Source organism: Acomys minous, assembly GCF_964271855.1.
Source record: "Acomys minous genome assembly, chromosome: 8".
NCBI lineage: Eukaryota > Metazoa > Chordata > Mammalia > Rodentia > Muridae > Acomys > Acomys minous.
This window is the reverse complement of record NC_140489.1, coordinates 40,717,187-40,739,367: the sequence shown is the minus strand read 5'-3', so window position 1 is coordinate 40,739,367 and position 22,181 is coordinate 40,717,187. Positions and strand designations below refer to the sequence as shown.

The 22,181-nt window shown below is 50.3% G+C and overlaps 1 protein-coding gene across 4 annotated transcripts in view; it reads left to right on the top strand.

The window, feature by feature from the left end:
• The first annotated feature begins 1,786 nt into the window (after window positions 1–1,786).
• Window positions 1,787–22,181, top strand: part of PLEKHG3 (pleckstrin homology and RhoGEF domain containing G3) — a 44,914-nt gene continuing 24,519 nt past the window's right edge. Inside the window, exon 1 of one of the 4 annotated variants that reach the window (XM_084793562.1) lies at window positions 1,787–1,944. In XM_084793562.1, coding sequence (XP_084649688.1) covers window positions 1,942–1,944 — 3 coding nt within the window. In that variant the 5' untranslated portion in view covers window positions 1,787–1,941. Of the gene's footprint in view, window positions 1,945–2,471; window positions 2,726–3,026; window positions 3,302–14,946; window positions 15,098–22,181 lie in introns of those variants that run through there. The other 3 variants (XM_084793564.1, XM_084793563.1, XM_084793565.1) reach the window with 3 other exon arrangements.

Genomic DNA, 22,181 nt, shown 5'->3' with positions numbered 1-22,181 from the left:
TTCTGTGGTGCTGGGCTTAAAACACAGAGCCTTATCTGTGCTAGGCTGTATCATACTTTGAGAGACCGTTACTAAAATGCAACTTGCGTTTAGTAACTGAAGGTGCCGAGATCTTAGAGTTTGATAGCGTCTCTTGATAAGGATTTCTTCCATGTTTCGGGATAAAGTTCTGCATCATCATCATCAAACCATAGGCTCCTCCTCAAAGCAGGGAACACAGTCTCTGGGGATGTCTCTTCTGTGTTTACATCGCCCCTCCCCCCTTCCCCCCCCCCAGGTCCACAATAGAGCAGCTGAAATGACAATTTGGATATGTCCTTTATTGTGAAAACCCAGTGGCCTTTGTCTCTGGGATTTGAAATTGTTCACGCAAGTGGTAGCAGGCATGCAGAAGGAGGTGGGGAAGGGATACGAAAGCCCAGCACTGGCTCTCTGTGAGTCATCTTGACTCTGGTTGCTTAGCTTTCTCACCCGTAAACTAGGGAGAACACCTCTATTCTCCCTTCCTAGTGGAGGGGCTGTGAAGATGAATTAATTTGTATTTGTTAGACACTCTGAGACCTTAGATTAAAGGCATTACTGAGACTCAAGGTGTTATTATAATAATAAATGATTTAATAGCAGGGTGAGGCTACCAAAGCAAGAACGGATGGATGGGATGGAAAGCTGGGAAGGGGCTGTAGCTGGGGACCCTGATCAGGATGCTGACTCTCTGGCCTGGAGGCAGGAAACTGATTTCTCATAAATCCTGAGTTGTTTCATCTGGCTTCAGCAGAGCCTTATTGAACACTTCCTACAAGTTCTGCATAGTGAGATTACAATCTTTTCAGGAAACAGGCATATAAATTAAAGCAATTAGAAGCAACTCAGGGCATTAGAATCAAGTTTTGGACGGAATATAACAAATGTCTAGAAGGAAGTGGAGAAAGAGCTGGCTGGCTAAATGCAGTTTTCCCTGGTAATGGCTCCCAGCTCTACCACCCACCAGCTGTGTGGCTAAGCCTCAGTCTCTCCCTCTGTAACTGCAATTGTTCTTGTAAAACTCAAAGGTTAACACAGTAAACACTCGAGTGTCGCCCCTTCAGGCTCTTGTCAGGCTACACCTTGGTGTCTGTCAACTGGGCCAGACTGCTCCATTTTCAGAGCCTCAGTATGCTTCCTGCGAAATGGGAGTCAGGGTGTTCTTACCTGAGTGGTTATGAAGTGCGAGCGCTTGGCAGCCCTAGTCCCCAAATGTTACTATTATCAATATTGTTTTTCTTCCCTGCCTAAGGAGTGAGGTGTGCATTCAAAAGTTTAAGTCTTGGGGTGGGTGGGTTGGGAGACATCTTTGCAAATTGGAGTTAAAGATAAGTAGGAAAGGACTGGTAAGATTTAAGAGATTTCAGAAGAAACCAGAAACCCAGAAAAGTGCAAGACAGGAAGGAGTGAAACTTCTCACTTTTCCATCCCAACCTGTAGTTTCATCTCCACCGTCTCTTTGTGGCAATCTTGGCTCTCACCAGTGCAGTCGTCTGACCTGAGGACTAAGTAACGTGGGCTTTACTTTTTGGCTCGCCAGGAGGAGCGCCTCCCTCAGCCCGGCTGGTCTCTGTCTACACCTAACTCTCTGCAGGGATCCCATTTCAAAGTCACCTGAAAGCCATTTCCTCTCGGGCTGCCCCGCCCCCTCCGGTAAATCACTAGGTGCTAGCTAGCTTTTCCCTGGTGCAACGGCAATTTTGTGTGTGTGTGTGTGTGCGCGCGCGCGCATGTAGTCGTGGAGCGGGGGGGGGGGGGGTGCCATTTAGGATTCTCACTTGTCTGCACCTGGCCGTCTAAATGTTGAGGCACTGGTGTCGCTGCTCCGTTCCTGTTCCAAGGACCTAGTGCCATCGTCTAACTCGGGAGTCCTATCTCGTCCGTGATCTCACCCTGGAGTCGCATCTCCCACCTCTCGTCATGGTAGGTGTTGGGACAGCGTCTAGCCCCACCTCCCCTAAGATCTTTACTGATGAAAGATTTATGCTTAGTGAGGTGGGTGTAGTAGCGCACCTATAATTCCAGCATTGTGGAGGATCACCTACAGTTCCGGGCTAGCTTGGACTACCAAGGGTGGCCCCGCTTCAAATAAAAATAAAAATAATAATTAGGGCGTGGCGGCACATGCACACCAGTAATCCCAGCACGCTGGAGGTAGAGGCTGGACCATCATTACGCTCAAGATCACCTTCTGCCCGTTTCACCTAATTGAGATCCTGCTTCAAAACCACAAACCAACAAACACAAAGGTTTATGTTCTTGCTCAAAAATCTTGCTCGTCTGTAGTCTACGTCCTTGTGTTACCTTCATTTTCCATCCCCTTATTTCCCAGCGCATGCCTTTCGCTGATAGCCAGATCAAATCAAAATGGGGTTCTCCGTCACTCAGGCTCTTCAATCTCTTTTTCTCACTAACAGTGCCGCTGAGCGCCCAGCCCCGCCTCAAGTTATGCGCTTCTTATCTGTTTCTCGTCAGAAGGTTACGTTTTTTACAACAGCAAAGAGCCACCGAGACCCAGTTTCGGTGAGCAATTCGAGATGTGCCTTTCTGACTCAGCGGTCGGGGTAACCTGCTCCGGTAGGACTAGGACGTCTTTCTCCATCTAGAACCGTGCTTCACCTGGAAAAGGTGGCTGAGGCCCCGCGGTCTTCCCCAGTTGGAACCCAGTCTGGAGGTTTTGGCTGCTCTTTTGGCGTGAGATCAGGTTGGTGTCTTATAATGACACTAGAGTAACCCCACCACGTGTGTCTCCTAGAGCTCCCGGTAGCAGGGGGAGGCGGCCAACTGGACTCACTCGGCGAGCCACGCGCGTTAATCATTAGCCACGGCGGCGGCTGCCTCCAGCCGGAGCCCCAGCTCCCTCGCCGCGCCGGGAAGGTTCCCCGGTCCCCCCCCCCCGCCTCCCCCCGCACTCGCCCCCCTCCCCCCGGTCAGCCGCCAATTGCTGGATCTCAGCCCCGAGCTCAGTCTCCACCCACTGGAAACATTCCTGGTCCGCCCCTCCCTGGCTCCCTCCCTCCCTCCCGCCGCTGCCTAGGCTCCGTTCGGCCGCAACTTCCTGCCCGGTGCTCGGGAACCGTGAGCATTCCGGGGGACCTCGGAGTCCTGTGTTCGCAGCGGGAGGAGGCTGTGACCGCAGGGCGGCCAGCCGTGGGCGGGAGCGGCCGGCGGCTTCAGCCGCTTCCTAGAGCGACTTTCAAACTCGCGCCCGCTTCCCGGCGCCACCTGGGCAGCCCCGCGCGCCTTGCGCCTCGCTAGCCGGCGGGGCGGCCACCGCTTGGTGAGTGTCCCCAGGTTTGCCCCTCTCTCTTTGCCCATGCCCCGTAGGCGGAGTGGCAGTGCTCTGTGGGGACCCCAGACTAGCCTCCAGAGGGGTGAGGACCTGGTCCAGGGCTGCGTCCTACACACTCGGAGGAGGTGGGAGCGCGGGAAGGTCGTAAGAAGAGTCACTTTTTGTCCCCACCCCGGAAACCAAAGCAACACAGTCTTCGGAGAGTTTGAAATCCGGGCAGTTCTTGACGTTCCCGCTACCCACTGTCCTTGTGTGCACTGGCGCGGGTGGGCTGGTTCCTGCTTTGCCTGAGACTGTGGGCCCTTAAGAAACTTCGCCTCTGGTTCGGCTAGCTCGGGCTGTTCCGGGTTAGTGCCACACCGTGCTTCTGGGAATCTCAACTGCCTGTCCAGGGGTATTAGAGTGGGTGCCAGAAACAGAGTGTCCAGGAACTGCAAACCTAGAGCCCCTCGGTGCTGCGCCTAACAGCCTTGCCCTCCCACTGCTTAACCTGGTTTGGTTATTTGCACCCTTCTCTTAAACCTTCGATTTGGGAAGACAGGACAGGGCTTAAGCCGCAAGCCTTCAGTTGTTCAAGATGCTGCTTCGGTGGCAGCATTTATTCTGGAGTTGCTTTCGGGAAAACAAAGCGGGGCTGAGGGTGGGGAGCAAGCAATGTAATGGTTGGAGGGTGGAGAAATACAGCTTTGCGGGGTGGTGGTAAAGGCTGGGGTGGGCTATCTATCGCACAGTCTCCCACTATAAACTCTTCGTAGCTGTTAAGGTTACTGAGGGCCCCACGGCAGCTGGCCAGCAGCACTGTAGTACCTTACAGAGAACCGTAGTCTTGGGGTTCCCAGTCTCCGAAGCTGTGGGCCTCTTTATGCCTGCATTTCAGTCACATGGCCTTGCTCAAGAAATAATTAGCGTGGAGTATAATGACAGCCCTGAGAGGGAGAAGATGCTCCCTGCCGTGTCGGGCCTTCTGGAGAGTTCCTTTCCAGTTTTCCTTTGCTAAATCTTGGGCCATAGAAGCTCAGCATAAAACCTAGGGACTAAAACACCAGGAAGTCAATCCTTCTGTTACTATTATTCCTCTATGGCTCTGGGCTCATTTTTACACACACACTACTAACACACCTGCTGTCCCTTTCTGGACTTTTCTTGAATTGTGGTGGGTGTCAGAATGATGTAGGGGCTCCTCTCACCCCTGCACACATGTTAGCCAGGGTTAGAGCCATTTTGGGGCTTTTCTACTGACTTTATTAGAAATGGTCCAGCCAGGAAATTGGGAAGACCACTGGACTGAGAGTTAAACAGTTTTTTTTTTCCCTAGAGGTTTAATGCTGGCCCTATTACGTCACATCAAAGATTGACAGTGTTTGATGAGGCATTTTTTTTCCCCTACATGATTTGCCTGGGGCCAGATTCCACCCTCTCCTCCAATTTACTTATCTTTTCTGACTCAGTTTCTATGCAGAGTGCCTGCTTTTCTTTATAGAGGATGTGGTAACAGCCAAAAGAAGCTGCCTGTGTGAGAAGTACTTCATAAAATTTTATTAAAAAAAAAAGAAAAGAAAAGAAAAGAAAAAGGAAAGTTGTGTAATGGTTACAGGAGAGGCTTAAGCATTTGCTGGATATTCCCTGTGTGTGACACAGGGGATGGGAGACACCAGGAGCAGCCAATGGTGACGGTTTACTCTCTGGCTTGTAATATCTTACTCCCAGAGTAAACATTGGCCTTACTAAACCCACTGCTATCTCAGGGTCACTGTGTTTACACCAGAACAGGCCAAAGGCCATGGCCTGTGACATGACCAGACCTGGAGGGAGAGGAGCTATGGGTCCCAGATGTAAGGCCCGCCACTCCTCCCACTCCGCTCTCAGAGCCCTGTAGGCTCTGGTCCTGAGACTGGGAGGTTTCCACAAGCCTGGACTGGCCCTGGAGGGTTAATTGTGAAGTTGTTCTCTGTTGTGTTGCGGGTGGAGGGGGCTGTGGTGACGGGAGGTGTTGCTTCTGCAGCCACACTGGGGACAGCTCTCCCGGCACAGGCCACTGCTCTGCCCCGCCTCTGTGACCAGCTGCATGTCCACAGGCCTTTGTTCAAAGGCTTTAGCCCGCCTTACTCATTACTCTGTTTCTAGAAGCCCTCAGGATGGGGTATGACATTACTACTGAGAGGGGGAAAGCTCTTCCAGAGCCCCCAGGGTCTGACAGACCTGGCAGGCTCATCCTGGGGCCTCCAACACTCTTTCACTTTTTCCTCATCTTTCCATGTATTCATATATCTTATGTCTTCATTATTATTTAGCATCTTCTATGTATGAATACCGGGCATTGGGGACACAGTGGTTGAAGTATGGTTTTTAGTCATTGTTGATCTGGTGTAGATGAAGTCTACTGGGGGAAGCGGACAGAACGCAAGATGGATCGGTAAAAGAGAGAGTGAGCGCTAGAGCTAACAGGGAAAGTCCGTGTGAACCTCTGTGGGTGGAAAGAGATGACAACTGTCCCGTAAGGAAGGGGACTCTGGGGTTTATCATTAGAGGAGATATTTTCTTTGAGCTCTGGGTGTCCATCCCTTGGAACCCAGGCCAGCATCCCGATGAGATGGATGAGATGATGTTTAGGAGCAGGGTTTGGAGTTAGAGAGACCTGGACTTACATCTCAGCTTGACAACTTCCGATGCCCACGGCCATTTGTTGACTAAACTCCTTTGAGTCTGTTTCTCACCTGTAAAGTGGAGTTAGTCATCCTGCCTACCTCACATGCGGCTTTGTGAGAGTGAACAATGAGATAGCGTTTGAGGTGCTTTGCCAGCACCCCCCCCCCCCCCCCGCCCTATGGAGTTGTGCAGTGAACTATTTTTCCGACTGAATTCTACAGAGGGACTCTGGACCGAAAGCATTTTAAGTATTGGGAAGGAGCAGGAAATTCAAAAGGAAGGGAAACTAGAAAGCTGTGGTCGATCTGGTAGTGAGCCTCTCTATGCTACCCTGGATTGCAGCCTGTGCTGGCCATTGTCCCTCAGAGAGACAGGGTGACCAAGGGCAGCCCCTGCCTGCCTCTCTTCGGGAGTTCCCCTGCTTCCAGTCAGCTGGTGAATCACACCACCTTTGTCCTTAGCCTCTTCACTTGGTCTAACAGTCTTGAGGGCTGCCCACCCCTCTGTCTTCATCCTCCACACAGATAGGTTATCCTAGAGGGGTGGGCGTGGGGAGTTTATTGAGAACAAGGGGGGAAGGGAGCGAAGGGAGTGGCACAGGGTGAGCAGGCTGTTCAGAGGGAGGCTCCGGGGTACCCTGCAAAAACTTTTGATAAGGGCTCATGTACCAGCTGCCAGGATGAGTTAAGGATGTGGAGGTCAACTTGTGGAAGTCCTTCTACCATGAAGATCCTGAGGCTCAAACACCAAGGCTGTCAGGCTTGGTGGTAAATAGCTTTACCCACTGAGCCATTTCATTGGCCCAGAAATTAGTAGTCTTGCTGTGTTGTCTTGGCTGGCTTCTCTCTCCTGGTCTCTAAAAATCTTGACTCTCAGAATTGCGACTGGTCAGACTATGGCTAGTTAGTTACAGGCACCGCCTGGATAGTTAGTTACAGGCACCCGCCTGGAGAGCTCCACGCTGTGCTGCCCAGCTCCTGCGCGAGTCCCTCACTTCCCCTCTTTGCTAGAACCATCCATCTCCTCCAGAGGGGTTTCATCCAAAAACCCTCTTGTTAGGGGCTCGCCTTTAATCCCAGCACTCAAGGAGGCAGAGGCAGTTGGATCGCTGTGAGTTCGAGGCCAGCCTGGTATAACAAAGCGAGTCCAGGACAGCCAAGGATAACACAGAGAGACCCTGTCTCAAAACAAAACAAAACAAAACAAAACAAAAATGCTCTTGTCGAAAGTTTGTGGCCAGCCGTTTCCTGGGGGCCCTTCCTGTACCGGAAGTGAAAGATGTACAGGGTAGGGCCGGGCCTAGGGAAGTGGTCATCAGCCAGACCACGCCCACGAGGCCGCTGCAGGCACTTGCATGCACAGGCAGGCCCGCCCTGTGATGAAGGAACTTCTGGAGACTTGTCAGTTGGTATATAGCCAGATAGAATCGGGCCTCAGAGGAAGTTGGAGAGAGGGCCCTGCGTAGCCTAGAGCGTGCTTGTGACCTTGGCACCTTAAAGCCCAGTGGAAGAAAACTGGGCCCCGGATCAGCAAGAGGCTAGCCTAGAGTTGCCAGCTGCTCCCTTGATCTCAGCTGTCTGGGGACAGGGTGCCTTGCTAACTGGAGCTGAGAGGTGTTGGCTTCTTTTCCTCCCGTTTGTAACAGGATCTGGCTGACCAAGAACTCTGTCTTCCTCTTTCCCCTCACCACCACCATTTTTGACTTACATTTGCAGTGACCTATTTGCCTTTGCCTCCCAAGCACTGAGATTTGGGCCACTATGCCTGGCTCTATTGGCTTCGTTTTGATTAGAAGCTCCCTGAGAGCAGGAATAGAGGCGAGCACAGAGTGTTATCTGTGGGTGCTGGCGCTCCACTGAGAGGAATCTCAGCTTAGTGGATGCACCTGCTCCAGACCCGTGAAGAATACAGGGTCCACACAGGGTGAGCTGTTGCCACCTGGGAAAGCAAATTCAAATACCTTGATAGTTCTTTCGGCTGGCATTTGGAGAGGAGGCTTGCATCTAATATCAAGGACTAGGGAGACTCTGATTCCAAGCTGAGCAGCCACGAGAGCTGGGCATAGAAACTGAATGAAGTTCTAGAAGGTGCTGGGTACGTGCAGCCTTTTTAGAATCAGGGAGAGCCCTAGGATCATGGCTGGAGTCTGATGAGATGGGAGAAATGTAAAAATAAGACTTAAAAAAAAGATCTAGCCAGGCGTGGTGGCACACGCCTTTTATCCCAGCACTCGGGAGGCAGAGGCAGGAAAGTCACATATTTTAAGGTTGATTTTGTTCTGTTATCCCAGGCTGACATTGGGCCTCCACCCATGGCTTAGGAGAACCTTGAGCTTTGGGTCATCCGTTTCCAGAGTGTGCCTTGATTATAGACACTCACCACCAGGTCTGGTTTGTGTGGTGCCGGGGGACCCAACACGTGGCTCCATGTGTGCTAGGTGAGCACTCTGCTGACTGAGTTACAACTCTGGCTCGCCTACCCTTTTTTAATTTTTTGAGATAGGATGTTTCTTTGTAGTCAGACTGGCTTGTTTTGTTTTGTTTGTAAAAGCTAGGGGCTGGAGAGATGGCTCAGTGGTTAATAGCACTGCTGCTCTTTCAGAGGAGATCCTACTTGGTGGCTAACAACTGTACTAACTGCAGTTCCAGGGCATCTGACACCCACCCTCTTCTGGCTTCCACAGGCACTGCACACATGTGATGCACAGATGTCCTTGAGGGCAGAACACCCCTATACATGAAACAAAAAGAATCTTTTTTTTTTTTTTAAAGCTCATAGCTTGCCAGGAAGTGGTGGTGCACGCCTTTAATCCCAGCACACGGGAGGCAGAAGCAGGTAGATATCTGTGAGTTCAAGGCCAGCTTGGTCTACAGAGCAAGTTCAGGACAGCCAAGGCTACATAGAGAAACCTTGTCTTGATTAAAACAAACAAACAACAACAACAAAACCCCGACCCAAAACAAAAAACAAAACAAAACAAAAAACAAACCCGTAGCTTTTTGTTTGTTTGTTTGTTTGTTTTTGAGACAGGGTTTCTCTGTGTAACCTTGGCTGTCCTGGACTCACTCTGTAGACCAGGCTGGCCTCGAACTCACAGTGATCCACCTGCCTCTGCCTCCCAAGTGCTGGGATTAAAGGCGTGCGCCACCACGCCCGGCTAAACCCGTAGCTTTTATTCTTAAGGCTATGGATACTCTCCTCCCTCTCTTTGTCCTTCCCTCCCTCTCTTTCTCCCTCTGTCCCTCCCTCCCTCCCACCTTCCCTCTATCCATCCCTCCCTCCCTCTCCCAGGGTGTGTGTGTGTGTAAACCAGAGACTTGAGCAACAGATGACAAATATTTATTGTAGGGAAAGAGGAACTAGCAATCTTGTAGTCTCTATGTGGGTCATTGCTACATCCCCAGTGGCTGCTATATGGTAGGATTACAATAAATACTTGTCAAATAGCTTTATGCTACTGTGTGATAAATGTTAGGAATGAAGATTTCATGTCCCCGTTTTTGTTTGTGTTTCTCTGATACCCAGTCGGGCCTTGAACTCACAATCTTCCCACCTTAGCCGCCAAGTGCTGGCATTACAGATGTGAGCCACCATGCCTAGTTTACAAATGATCTATTCTTGTCTCTAAGTAAGTGATTAGGATATAAGATTCTAATTTTAACCTGCTCAGTGAGGCAGTAATGCAGGCAGCCTGGAATTCTTGCAACTTGCAAAGTATAAAGGAACCTGGAGGCACTAGGATCCATATTCCCGGGCCTGCTGTAGAGTTTACCAGCATACAAATTGGGCCAAAAGAAGACATCAGAGTGTGCTTATAGCTTTGGATATATGTCCCGTAATATCCCATAACACCACTCCCAGCTGCTTGGCAGCCTCCCTAATGAGATTACTCATCTGCTCATGGCGAAGATGGGCAAATGGCCAGGGGTTGCCATGCCTGTGAGGTCCACCCCAGGCCTCTCAAGCCTGCTTAACATCCCCCCCTAACCCGTGTCTTATGTCTGAGCCCATTGCAGGTAGGTAGCAGTAAGTGAGAGAGCTGCTAGGAAGCCAGAGTGGAAAAGAGAAAGCAACTGTGGAGCAGTGAGTTGGCAATGAAAGCCGGCTGAAACAGAACCAGGAAAGGCCAGCCCTAGCCCCCAAGGACCCAGGGTCATTGGTTTGCAGGGAATGGCTTGACACACCTTCCATCTGGATCATCAGCTTGATGGTGGGTTCCTGGCCGGCAGCTGTGACCCTGACTCCGGAAGAAAAGGTTAAATTATGCTCTCTAAACTGGCTTTGGGGAGGCAAGGAAGTGTAAAACATAGTTTAAAAGATCTCCGGTGTCATAGGCTGGACTCTTTTTTTTTCTTCTTTCTTTCAGTTTTTCGAGACAGAGTTTCTCTGTGTAACAGCTCTGGCTGTCCTGGAACTCACTCTGTAGACCAGGCTGGCCTCGAACTCACAGAGATCTGCCTGCCACTGCCTCCCAAGTGCTGGGATTAAAGGCGTGCACCACCACTATAGGCTGGAGTCTTAAGAGACATTGATAATTGGTTAGTGAGTTCACAGATCTCCCCATGTCTTTCAAGGCCTGGTAAATTGCCCAGGATCACTGTGCTGACACTTAGCAAAGATAATGTTTGAACTTTCCTTAACCCCCCCTTTTGGGGGGGCACTGGAAAGGAGCCCAGGGTCTTCTGCCTGCTGAGAGAGCTCCCCACCTCAGCCACACCCATAGTTCAGGATTTGAACTTCCTGATGACTCTGCAGCAAGCAGCGCATTCTGAAACTGCAAGTGTTTCTCTGGCCTCCTGCTGGAGCCCGGCTTTGGGTTAAGGTAGCGTTGGGGTGGGGTCCTCACTTAATTCAGCTGCAGGACAACTGATTTGCCAGGTGACCCACGGGTGCTTGCCTCTCCAAACAAGAATGCTTCCAGTGCATCTTCTGCACCCACTAGCATTTTTGGAGGCCAGAAAATGATAGGGAGGAGCCGCCATCTCAACCATCCCACAGGAATCTGCTCCTCTGTTTGGCTTCTGGGCTCTGCTGAAGGTGCTGATCTGTGTGGTCTCGGCGCCTAGTGATCCAGAATGCTAAGTGTTCATACTTGTCTCCTCAGTTCTTTCTTTCTTTCTTTCTTTCTTTCTTTCTTTTTTTTTTTTTTTTGGCTTTTCAAGACAGGGTTTCTCTGTGTAGCCTGGGCTGTGCTGGACTCGATTTTATAGACCAGGTTGGCCTCAAAATAACAGTGATCTCAGCCAGGCGTGGTAGCCTTTAATCCCAGCACTTGGGAGGCAGAGGCATGTGGATCACTGTGAGTTTGAGGCCAGCCTGGTATACAAAGTGAGTCCAGGACAGCCAAGACTACACAGAAGGACCCTGTCTCAAAAAACAAATAAACAAACAAAATAACAGTGATCTATCTGCCTGCCTCTGGAGTGCTGGGATTACAGGCAGGTGCCACCACACCTGGCTTCCTCAGTTCTTACAGAAACAAAACGTTACAGATTTTTGCCCACTGTACTCCCATTTTAAACTTACCTGGGATATATTTTCTGGCTGTTAGCTTTTAGCCCTAGCAGTACATGAAAGAGCTCTAACACATGTGCACATGCCTTAAGCCTCAACCTGGATCACAGCCCTGGGCGCAGAATGCTCAGGCTAACCTTGTAAGATGGAAATGCTTTAAACTTTTTCCCCCCAGAACACTAGCCAGTTTTCCCCATTGCTTATTGAATGGTCTCTACTTCCCTACTGCCTCGTCTCTAATGCTTTCTTTCCTTATTTAGTTTCACTGGGGTATATTTTATATAGTAAAAGTCACCCATGCACAGTGTGTAATTGGTTGGTTTTTATATTTATATTTATAGTTGCAGAGTTGTGCAAACGTTGCTATCTAATTTCATACATTTTTATTACCCCCAAGAAAGGACCTGTCCCCATTAGCAGTTATTTCCCATTTTCATCAGCTCCCAGCTCAGCCACTAAAGTGCTTCCTGTTTCTGTAGAGTTGCCTATCCTGGACATGTTGTACTAATGGAGTTATATACTCTGTCTATCTGACTGGCTTCCTGTCTTTGCTTGGCCTCAGGTTCTCAGTTCATCACTGTCTCCTAGGATGTGCTGCGTTGTAAAAAAGCAACTCATGTTTTATTGCCGAACCATTTGACATCATGTGCATATATGACATTTTGCTCATTTCTCCATCAGCTGATGGATATTTCTGTCTGGCTGTTAAGAGAACTGCTGTTGGGTGGGCCCGGAGCCCAGTGGTTAAATACTTGGTTAGATGCACAAGGCCCTGAGTTTGACCCCCAGCATCGCTGATTGATAAGTAAATTTTAAAAGTGAATAATGCTGCTGTGAATATTAGATTATGTAATTATAAACACTTTGGTGTGGGCATATGTTAATGACTTACTTCAGAGTAGGACTGTTGGAGCATATGGTAACCCTGTGTTTAAATAAAACAAAAACAAAACAACTGTGTACGAATGTGTATGTGTGTAGAGGTCAGAGAACAACCTTGGATGTGTGTCTTTATCTTTAACCTTGCTTGAGAAAGGGTCCCTCCCTTGGTCACTGCTGTGCACACTGAGTGAGCTGGCCTGTGAGTTTCTGGGGATTCCCCCTCACTTCTTCCCAGTGACCTGCTTTCTCTAACAAGACACACACAACACACACACACACACACACACACACACACACACACACACACACACAGCTAAATGGAATTATCTTGTTAAAAGCCCACTGGCTATAAATGTGAAGGTTTACTTCTTTGTCCTCATCTCTGTTCTTTCGGCTTATGTCTTCTTATGCGAGCACAGTGCAGTCTTTATGACTGCTTTGGAGGGGCCAGGGAGAGAGGGAGAGCTAGCTCTGTTAGGTAAGTTTGTCAGAAGTTGCCAAAAAAGAGAATTGCCATTTTTAACAGTATTGAGTGCTCAGTATGGATAGAATTTTAATGACTATCTCTTCCTTAATTTCTTTCTTTCTTTCTTTTTTTTTTTTTGAGACAGGGTTTCTCTGTGTAGCCTTGGCTGTCCTGGAACTCACTCTGTAGACCAGGCTGGCCTCGAACTCAGATCTACCCGCCTCTGCCTCTGTGAGTGCTGGGATTAAAGGTGTGTACCACCTTTACCGGGCTGATCCATAATTTCCTTCAACAGTACTGGTATTTTAGTTTCTACTAGTGTAGCAGTCTTATACTTCTTTTTCTTTTGTATTTTTGTTTTTTGTTTTTGTTTTTTGAGACAGGGTTACTCTGTGTAGCCTTGGCTGTCCTGGACTTACTTTGTAGACCAGGCTGGCCTCGAACTTATAGAGATCTGCCTGCCTCTGCCTCCCAAGTGCTGGGATTAAATATGCCGCTACCCGGCATGTTATTAATATTTTAAAAATTTTTTTGAGACAAGGTCTTTCCACATAGCTCTGGCTGTCCTTAGAACTTACTGTGTAGACCAGGATGGCCTTGAACTTAGAGCTTCTTGAAAAGTGTGCACGTATACCTGACCCCACCTCCCTTTCCTCTCTTTAAAAAACAAAAACCATTTATTTATGTGTCTGGAGAGTTGGCTTAGCAGTTAAGAGCCCTGGCTGCTCTTCCAGAGGCCCCACATGGTGGCTCACAACCACCTGTGACTGTGGTCCTGTGGGAGCCAATGCCCTCGTGTGTGCATGCATGTAGACATAACATCATAAAGTACATACACTAATAAATCTTTAAGAAACCCAGCCATTTATTTATTTATTTACTGTCTTGTTTGGTGCCTGAGGGAGGTCAGAGGACAACCTGCAGGTGACTCCTTCCACTATAGGGTCCCCGAAACTGACCTCAGATGGTTGCGCTTGTGCAGCAAACAATTTACCTGCTGAACCATCTCACGGCCCTGGCTTGTCTTCTTAGTTATGTTTTCATTATTATTGTATAGAAACAGATCTCATTTTTTCAAGTGTGTGGTGTGTGTATGTGTGTGTGTGTGTGTGTGTTTGAGGGGGTGGTTATACTTATGCTGTAGCCTGCTTGTGGAGGTCTGAGGATTACTTCCAGCGATTGGTTCTTCTGGAACTATGCAGGTCCCAGAGATAAGCTCAGGTCAACAGGCTTGGCAGAAAAATGCAGGAGCCATCTTGCCAGCCAGCCCCTTGCAATTCTTACACTGAGTTTCTCTTCATGGGGTGCTTCAAAGCAAGAACATTTTGTAAATCTGTTTACTGCTGATGGTTAGGTCTGGCTTTGCCGTGCGTGGGTGTGGATGGTTGAGGTGGGGTAGAGGAAAGGATTGGAAGGCTTTTCCTGTCTGGCTGATTTTTGCTGTGTATGTCTCAACTGCCACCTCATGGACACCTCACCTCCACTCCTCTACCTAACAAAGCTCCCCCCGCCTCCCCCCACCCCACCTGCCATCACACCATTTGTCCTGACTTTTCTAATTCTGCAGGGCATTTGGCACCACCCTGAAATACACTAACAGTTTACTTCCCTGCTGTCCCCTAAGCTCTGTGAGAAGCAGTACTGTCTCACTCATGTTGCTGGTTGCCTTGTCCCCAGCACCTAGCCTATGATTTGTACTGTGATCAGCCATGAGTGATCCTCTGCCTGTACCGGGTGGTGTGTGTGTTTGGGGGGGCAGCAGACTGATTCCTGGGCCCCACACATGCAAAAAGTAAGCATTCAATTACTGGGACTGTGTTTCAGCTTTGATTCTGTAATGGCCAGGCAGCAGGCAAGTGAACTGCATCCTCCCCCCCCCCCACCCCCACCACACCCCATTCCCAAGCCTATATCTGTGTCTCTGCCAGGAGGACACCTCTTCCACTTACCACAGTCACCCATAAAATGCCATCTGTCTCCACAGCGCCCACACACCCATTTGCATCAAGCCCTCTGCTGGTGATTCCTTGCACAGCTGCCAGCACAGCTGACCCCCCGGAGAACACTAATGGGCTGGACCTCTGGAGGCCTCTGCCTTGTCATCTGAGGCTGTAAGTGGGCTGTAGTGGCAGAACCTCACAGAAGCAGTTTGGGGTTCTTGTCTGGCACCGAGTGCTGTGTGTGGATCACCAGCCCCTAAACCCTGGAGTGTGTGGGCAGAACACCACTGTCTTCTGCTGGTCTCACAAGTGATTTCTTTCTGGAAGCATCTATGGGTGAGTTACAGATTCCCAGGTGACTCTTTCTGAGGTTGTCATACCATGTGGGAACTTTCCCGCAACAAAATGTTAACTTTTTTTTTTTTTCTTTTTTCGAGGCAGGGTTTCTCTGTGTATCCCTGGCTGTCCTGGACTCATTTTTGTAGACCAGGCTGGTCTGGAACTCACAGCCTCTGCCTGCCTCTGCCTCCTTGAGTGCTGGGATTACAGGAGTGCACCACCACGCCGGGCTGCAAAGTGTTAACTTTTAAAGGTGCAAAAAAAAAAAAAAAAAAAAAAAAAGGAGGGGTCCCTTGATGGAACCGGGATTCCTCCCTGGTCCTGTGGGTGAGGAGTGGGAGGGCGTGTTATTTGTGGATGAATTGGAAAGGGGATTGGGATTCCAGGAAACTCTGCCTCCCCATTTCCCTAGCTGCTTGGCCTCGGGTGGGGGAGTGTTGTCAGAGCAGTGCCTGGTACACCCTCACCCTCAGAAAAAACATTGCCTGAGATTTTAGTTTGCTATGGGGTACACCTTGCGCCCCCAATTTTCCTGACCAGTAAAGCAACAATATTTCTGGTGTCCACCCCGTCCCACCCTCCAACTTTGCTGTTGTGAAGACAGAAGGGTTAATAGCCTTGGGCTCTGAGGGCCTGAGTGGGGGAAGGTGCCCCATAAATGGAGTATTGTTGTGCAGTTGACTGATCTGGCTTTGTTTGAGTCTTCAGTGTTTGACTTTCTGCACCTAGTACCCCGTGCGCTAAATCTCTGGAGATGTTGTGGTCCTAGGCTGCACGGTGCCTCCTGAGGCTGTGGCTTGGGTCCTCACAGATCAGGAACTTGCTGAGTTGTATAGTGAAAAGCTACATTTCTGTGGTGCCCCCCCCCTGCCCCCCAGTAATCAGGAATGAGAGAAATGCAGCAAGTATGACCCACACGCGGAACTGGTTCTGAATAGGTCGTTTATTTGGAGAGGTCTCGCTGCAGGCAGCGGGCACTTTAATTCCCTGAGGCTGTTGGTGGCAGTCTGCTGCTTGCCCAGCCCGAGCCTGTTAACTGCTAGGCTGCCGAACTCCTGGAGAGAATGCAGCTCCCCAGCCCCTGGCCGCCTTCCAAGCAGTGCTCCTCTCTGTGTGGGGATGGGAGCCCTTTTGAGGAAAGCGGTAGGTACCCTCTGGGACTCTCAGCCTGGCCTAGCAAACCTCTGGGGAATATGAGCAGCCACAGGTTTGGGGCACAAGGCAGTCTCCCTGGAGGTTCAGAAATGGAGGAGCACACCTGGTTCAGGTGTAGATGTGTGGCTCGCTTGCCCGGCTGCCTTCATTCGGTTTGGCCATGTGACTGGGAAACAGGCAGATGATCCTGTGGCTTTTGGAGTGCTACACTTGGGGACTTCAGAGGTCTTCTCTAAACAGTCGCAGTTGGGTGATCCCACTGCCCCCATACCCATATACATACAGGCACACTGGGGAAAAGCCTAGCTAATCTCTCACTTCTTCCTGGAGCTCCCTTTTCCCAGAATCCACAGGGATCGGGGTGGGGGTTGGTTCGTTTAGATGAAATCAAGAGGCACCGTTAGTAGGGGAGGTGTAGAGTGGGTCCTGGATACCCTAATGGGTGCCAGGCCAGATGGCGCCAGTGCCTACCGTTCGTGTAGCTCTGGGCAGCAGGTGCAGGGAGCCAGAGGACAGATCGCTGCTTGGGCTTTACTATTTCTTTCTCTTGTGTGTCAAGGCCTCTCTCTTCATGGGGTAGCGTTCCAGCAGAGCTGCCATGCCCTGTGTACTGTGTAGCCTCTGGGGGTTGGAATTCTGGTCTTTGTGTGCTCTTAACTGAGGGAGAAGGCTCCTCTTCCCCGCCCCCCACCCCCAAACTGGTTGGATGAGTTCCCTTAGGCCTCTTAGCCACGGTGTGACGGATCGGGGGATGGGGGCAGGTGTTGTGGGTGGAGAGGCTCTCCTGGGGCAGCAGCACTGCCCGGTGAGGTCCTGGATTTGAAGGTCTGGCTGTTTGGTTTGCCTTGGGAAATCCCCTCCCCCTAACTTCTAGGGCTAGGATGGGAAGGCCCGGTGGAAACCTGGGCGGAGGAAGGGGGTGGGGTTGTGGAGAAGCCAGGGATGAGGAAGTTGGTGGTTTAACTGTATCAGTCCGGGAAGAAGCGTCTCTTGTCCAGGAAGGAGTTTCTGTATCTGGAGGCACATGCTTAGACCTGGGAAGGAGCCAAGGGAGTTGAGGGAGATACCCTGCCGGCAGCCTCACCCCCAGTTCTGATGTGTGTGGGTTAGGAGGGTTAGGAAAGGTGGGGATGGGGAGTGCCCCTCAGATGTTAAGATTCATATAGACGTCCCCAGCCAAAATGAGAGTCATCCTCCCTTACTCCCTGAGGGAGGAGAATCTCCTCCAGCATCTCAGTGGTCCCTCTTGGAATAGCTTCAGGGCCCAAGGCATTGCATCAGGCTGATTGTGTGATAGCTTCACAGTCCCTTTCTACCCTGTCCCCACCCCCCTTTGAGAAGAGTCTCATGGGTTGGATGCAAACTCTCTAAGTAGCTAAGGGTGGCTTTGAACTTCCAATCTTCCTGCTTCCATCTCTGGTTTTATGTGGTACTGGGTATCAAGCCACGGCTTTCCTTCCAGGCGAGCGCTGTGGCAACTGAGCTACACCCCAGCCCTTCTTCCTGCTTTTCTGAACAGCTCAATTCACGAATTGCTTCACGTCACACAGCATCCCTCTGCATGGGAGTTGGAGCAAGTCTTATTTCTTTCTAGCCAGTAACCTCTGAGGTGCTCCCCAGTAGGCGGGTCCTGGGCCTCTGCCTTCTCATATACTTCTTGGCCCTGTGGACGCCTGTAGCTGCATCCTGTATCTCACATGGTGCCTTTTTAGGGCACGTTCTTCCATCTCATCTCCTGGAGCCTGTTTCCACCTGTCTTGTTACTGATCTTGCAGGCCTGCCCTGGTTGTCTTTTCCCAGCAAAGCAGTTCACGTGCCCCTAGGCTGCTCCTGCTAACCCTGGGTGCACAAGATCCCAGGACCTTTGGAGTCCAACTTCCCCGAGCCCTTCGGATCTCTTCTTCACCTGGCTGACTCATCACGTGTGACTCAGGCAAAACATCACCTCTTACAAAGCTTGCAGGTCCCTGGCCTGCTTGCTCTTTTGCTAGCATCTTTTGTTTATTCATTGCTCACTTCTGTGCTAGCACTCAAGGCATTGTTATGTAGATAACCTGTGTACTCGCCTTTTTCCTCGTAGAGTTCAAGTCCCTCAAAGACAGAGACCTCGCGCATGTGAGCACACACTGCGCAGCACTAGTTTTATTGTCCCCAGAGCCTAGCAGCATGTTCAGAAGTGTTAAATCCTTAAACCGGAGGCCTTCTGGAGCTCTCATGCATCTCATGACTCCACTTTCTGGATTTTTGTTTTGTCTGCACAGTTCCCAAGACCTGGAACATTCTAACAAGCACTCTGGCCACCAAGCTGTCTCCCCCCCACCCCCGCCCAAGCCACACTGCCACTTTACCCCCTTTTGTCATTGATGCACTCGTTTCTCCTAATAGAACAAGCTCTTGGGAGTCTGTGTGTGAGTCATTGTTGTCCCCCACATAGCTGCCGCAGTGTCTTTGTGCAGAGTAGGTGCTGAATAAAATGCTTGTTGAGCGAGTGAGTTCCGAAGCTCACAGCTTAGGAGGGGCAGCTGCTGTTACCTCCAAGTGAGAGTAGGCATGGAGGTGCCTCCAGGGAGGTAGGGGCAGAGAGGGGGCCCCTCTAGGGCCGTGCTGGTGTCTCAGGTACTCTTCTATTGCTGTGAAGAGACACCATGACCAAGGCAGCTTGTGTAGAAAGCATTTAGTTGGGGGCTCGCTTCTGGTTTGAGAGGGGGAGTCTGTGACCATATGCAGGAAGCTTGGCGGCAGTAAGCGGGCAGGCATGGTGCTGGAGCAGTAGCTGAGCGCTTACATCTGATTCGTAAGTTGGAGGCTGGGAGGGGGAGGGGAAAGGAGGGGGAGGCTAGGCCTGGGGTGGGCTTTTGAACCCTTAAAGCCCACTTCCAGTGACAGACCCCTTCTGATCTTTTCTAAACAAAGCCACCAGCTGGGAACCAAGCATTCGAGTATCTGAGCCTGTGGGGGCCTTTCTCACTGAATGCACCACAGTTGGCTGGCTACTGTCTTGGGATTTCTTGTATTCTCCTGCCTTTTGCTGTTTGCTAGTCCCTGTGGCTTAGGAATCCTGGGTCCCTTCCTTGCTGCTCTGACCTTCTGAAGCTGTATTAAAACCCAAGGACTAGCCCGGTATGGTGGTACACGCCTTTAATCCCAGCACTTGAGAGGCAGGCAGATTGCTGTGAGTTTGAGGCCAGCCTGGTCTACAAGCCGTGTCCAGGACAACCAAGGCTACACAGAGAAACCCCGTCTCAAAAAACCAAACCAAACCAACCAACCAATCAACCAAACAAAATGCGAAGACTAGTGTGAAGGATGGAATTCGCTGGTCACATTTTTTTGTACTTTTGCTCCCACAATGCTTTCACTGTCTTTCTGCTTGGGCTCTCGGTTCCCCCTGCCGTCTCACCCTATGGAATGCTGAGGAGTGTGTCCTGCTGCCCCAGAGTGGCACTCCGACCTGTGCTTTTCTGGTGTGAATATTCGCTGAGCTGCTCCTGTGAGAGCGGGAGATTGTGCTCGAAACTGTGTTGGGACCCTAGGAGATGGATAAACACTGCCTTACTGGGAAGGGGCAGAACAAGCCAGTTCACCAAGTTTGAATTGAGCCATTGTCATCGTTGTTGTCATCATCATCATCATTTTGTTTTGCATGTGTGTGTATGCATGTGTGTGTGTGTTCTTGTCTATGTGTAAGTGTGTGTTTTGTCTGGATATGCGAGCACGACGTCACAAGGCAGCCAGGACAACTGGAAGCTGGTTCTCTTCTTCATGCGCGTTCCTAGGCATTGGACTCGCTGTCATCCAGCACCACCGATGGCAAAGCCTTTACCTGATGAGCCACCATTTGAGATCTGGGTGGGTAAAAAAATGAAGTGTTCCCTCTCTGGCTCTTGGTCAGCTTCCTGAGCGTTGATGCACGGGGTTACTTGCATCCTCCAGCCTTGGAGACAGCTGGTGAGGCTGACAGTATTGTGACCACTTACTTAGCTGATGGAGAACTTGAAGCTTAAGGCTGTGTATAGTTACGGGAAAGTAAAGAACCTAGATTCAAATTCGATCCACCTGCGTACAAAGCCTGCAGCATGAACTCGGTGCCTTTTAACCTCTGCTGCATGAATCATAGGCTCGTCTGCTGGGAACTCTGTGGGCACCAATGGATTCCCACTGTGCTGCCTCCCAGCCTTTGAAGCTGTTTCAGTAACAAATGCTGCGGCTCTGAAGCTGTGCAGGGTGGAGCAGAGAGCTCCCTATCAGCCTCTGGGCCTCAAAGCAAGCAGCTCCCCCAAACGAGGGTGAGGCTAGTAACATGGGTAGTTTTCAGGGCTGGGGCGTGGGGCCCTGACCTTGATATTTGCTAATAAGTAGTAGTGGTTATGCCTCTGTGTGTGTGGGGGTGTCTGTGTGTCTGTGTGTCTGTGTGTAAGTAAATGCTGGAAATTGAACCCTGGGCCTGCTGCATCTTAGGCAACCACTCTCCCACACAGCTACGTTCCCAACCCTCCCGACCCCTTTAATCTAGAGATGAGGAGCTGCAGAACAAGCTCGGTGGTTAAGAGCACTGACTTAGATTCAGTTCCCAGCACCCACATGGCAGCACACAACCATCTGGAACTCTAGGGTCCAGGAGATCCAATGCCATCTTCCGGACTCCATGGGCACCAGGCACACAGGTGGTGCACAGACATATATGCAGGCAAAGCACCCACGCACGTAAAATTGGAATATTAAAAAAAAATTGTTTTAAACCTAAAGATGAAAAGAAGTGCCGGCTTCTGGGCATTTTCAGTAGGTTTTGTAGTTGCCCCTAGCATGGCCTTCTAGAACCTTTGCTGCTCTTATAGCCTTGGCTGCTTCCTCGTCTAGTATCTTAGCATCTTTCTCTGCTTGGTGACAAGATTTGCCAGAAGCCAGACTGACTTAGGGCAGCTCTGAGCAAAAGTAATCGCCCTCGTCTGTTCATGTGAAACTCCTTGCTCCACTGCTTTTTTTTTTTTTTTTTTAGGATATTTATAGGGAGTCCTTATCATGCAGTGCTGTGTCTACACTTGGCTGTTTCACTCTTTCCTCCAGTCTCGTATGACTGATTGCTGAGTCTGTGGCATGGCAGGGCTGCCTCTGTGGGGCCAAGTATGACGAGATTGCTGGGGTGAATGATCGTTCACTGATGCTGGAGACGTCTTGGCTCACTGGACTCTTGCCGGCAGTGACTAATGTGAGCATTTCCGGGAGGGACTGGCTTAGGTCTTGATCGCAACCACTGTTGAGCTTCTTCTTGACTGTGGGAGTGGTGAGAGGCGTTCTAGGTACGATCCTGCAGGTTGTCAGTGGGCGTGTATTGAGCATGTACAGGTGGCTCTCCCTGTTCAGACCCAGCGCGCTGGGCTTCTATAGACTTAGGCCAGAAGAAACATTTGCTTGGGTCAACCTCATGGACCAGGATCATTAGAGTGGAAAAAGGCATAATAGTTTCTCTGTGTAGCCTTAGCTGTCCTGGACTCGCTTTGTAGACTAGGCTAGCCTCGAACTCACAGTGATCTGCCTGCCTTTGCCTCCCTAAGTGCTGGGATTACAGGCATGCACAACCATGCCCAGCTCACTTTTTTTTTTTTTAAGCGTTAAACTTTTAGATTAAAAAAAATGTGTATAAGTGTTTTTCATGAATGTATAAGGTCACCACAAGCGTGCTGGAAACTGAACCTAGGTCCTCTGTATTTAATGAGCAAGTTCTTCTAACCAGCGAGCTATCTCTCCACTCCCCCCACCCCCATCTTCAGATTAGAGGGGTCATAATTTTACTCTGGGCTCATGGGGCTGTGTGTTCCTCTCTTTACAGCTTCTCGAGGCTGCTGTAGCCTTTGACTTCTGATCTCCTTCCTCTGTGGTCAAAGGCAGCAGCGTAGCATTTCCCAGTCTGACTCAGGCTTCTGCTGGG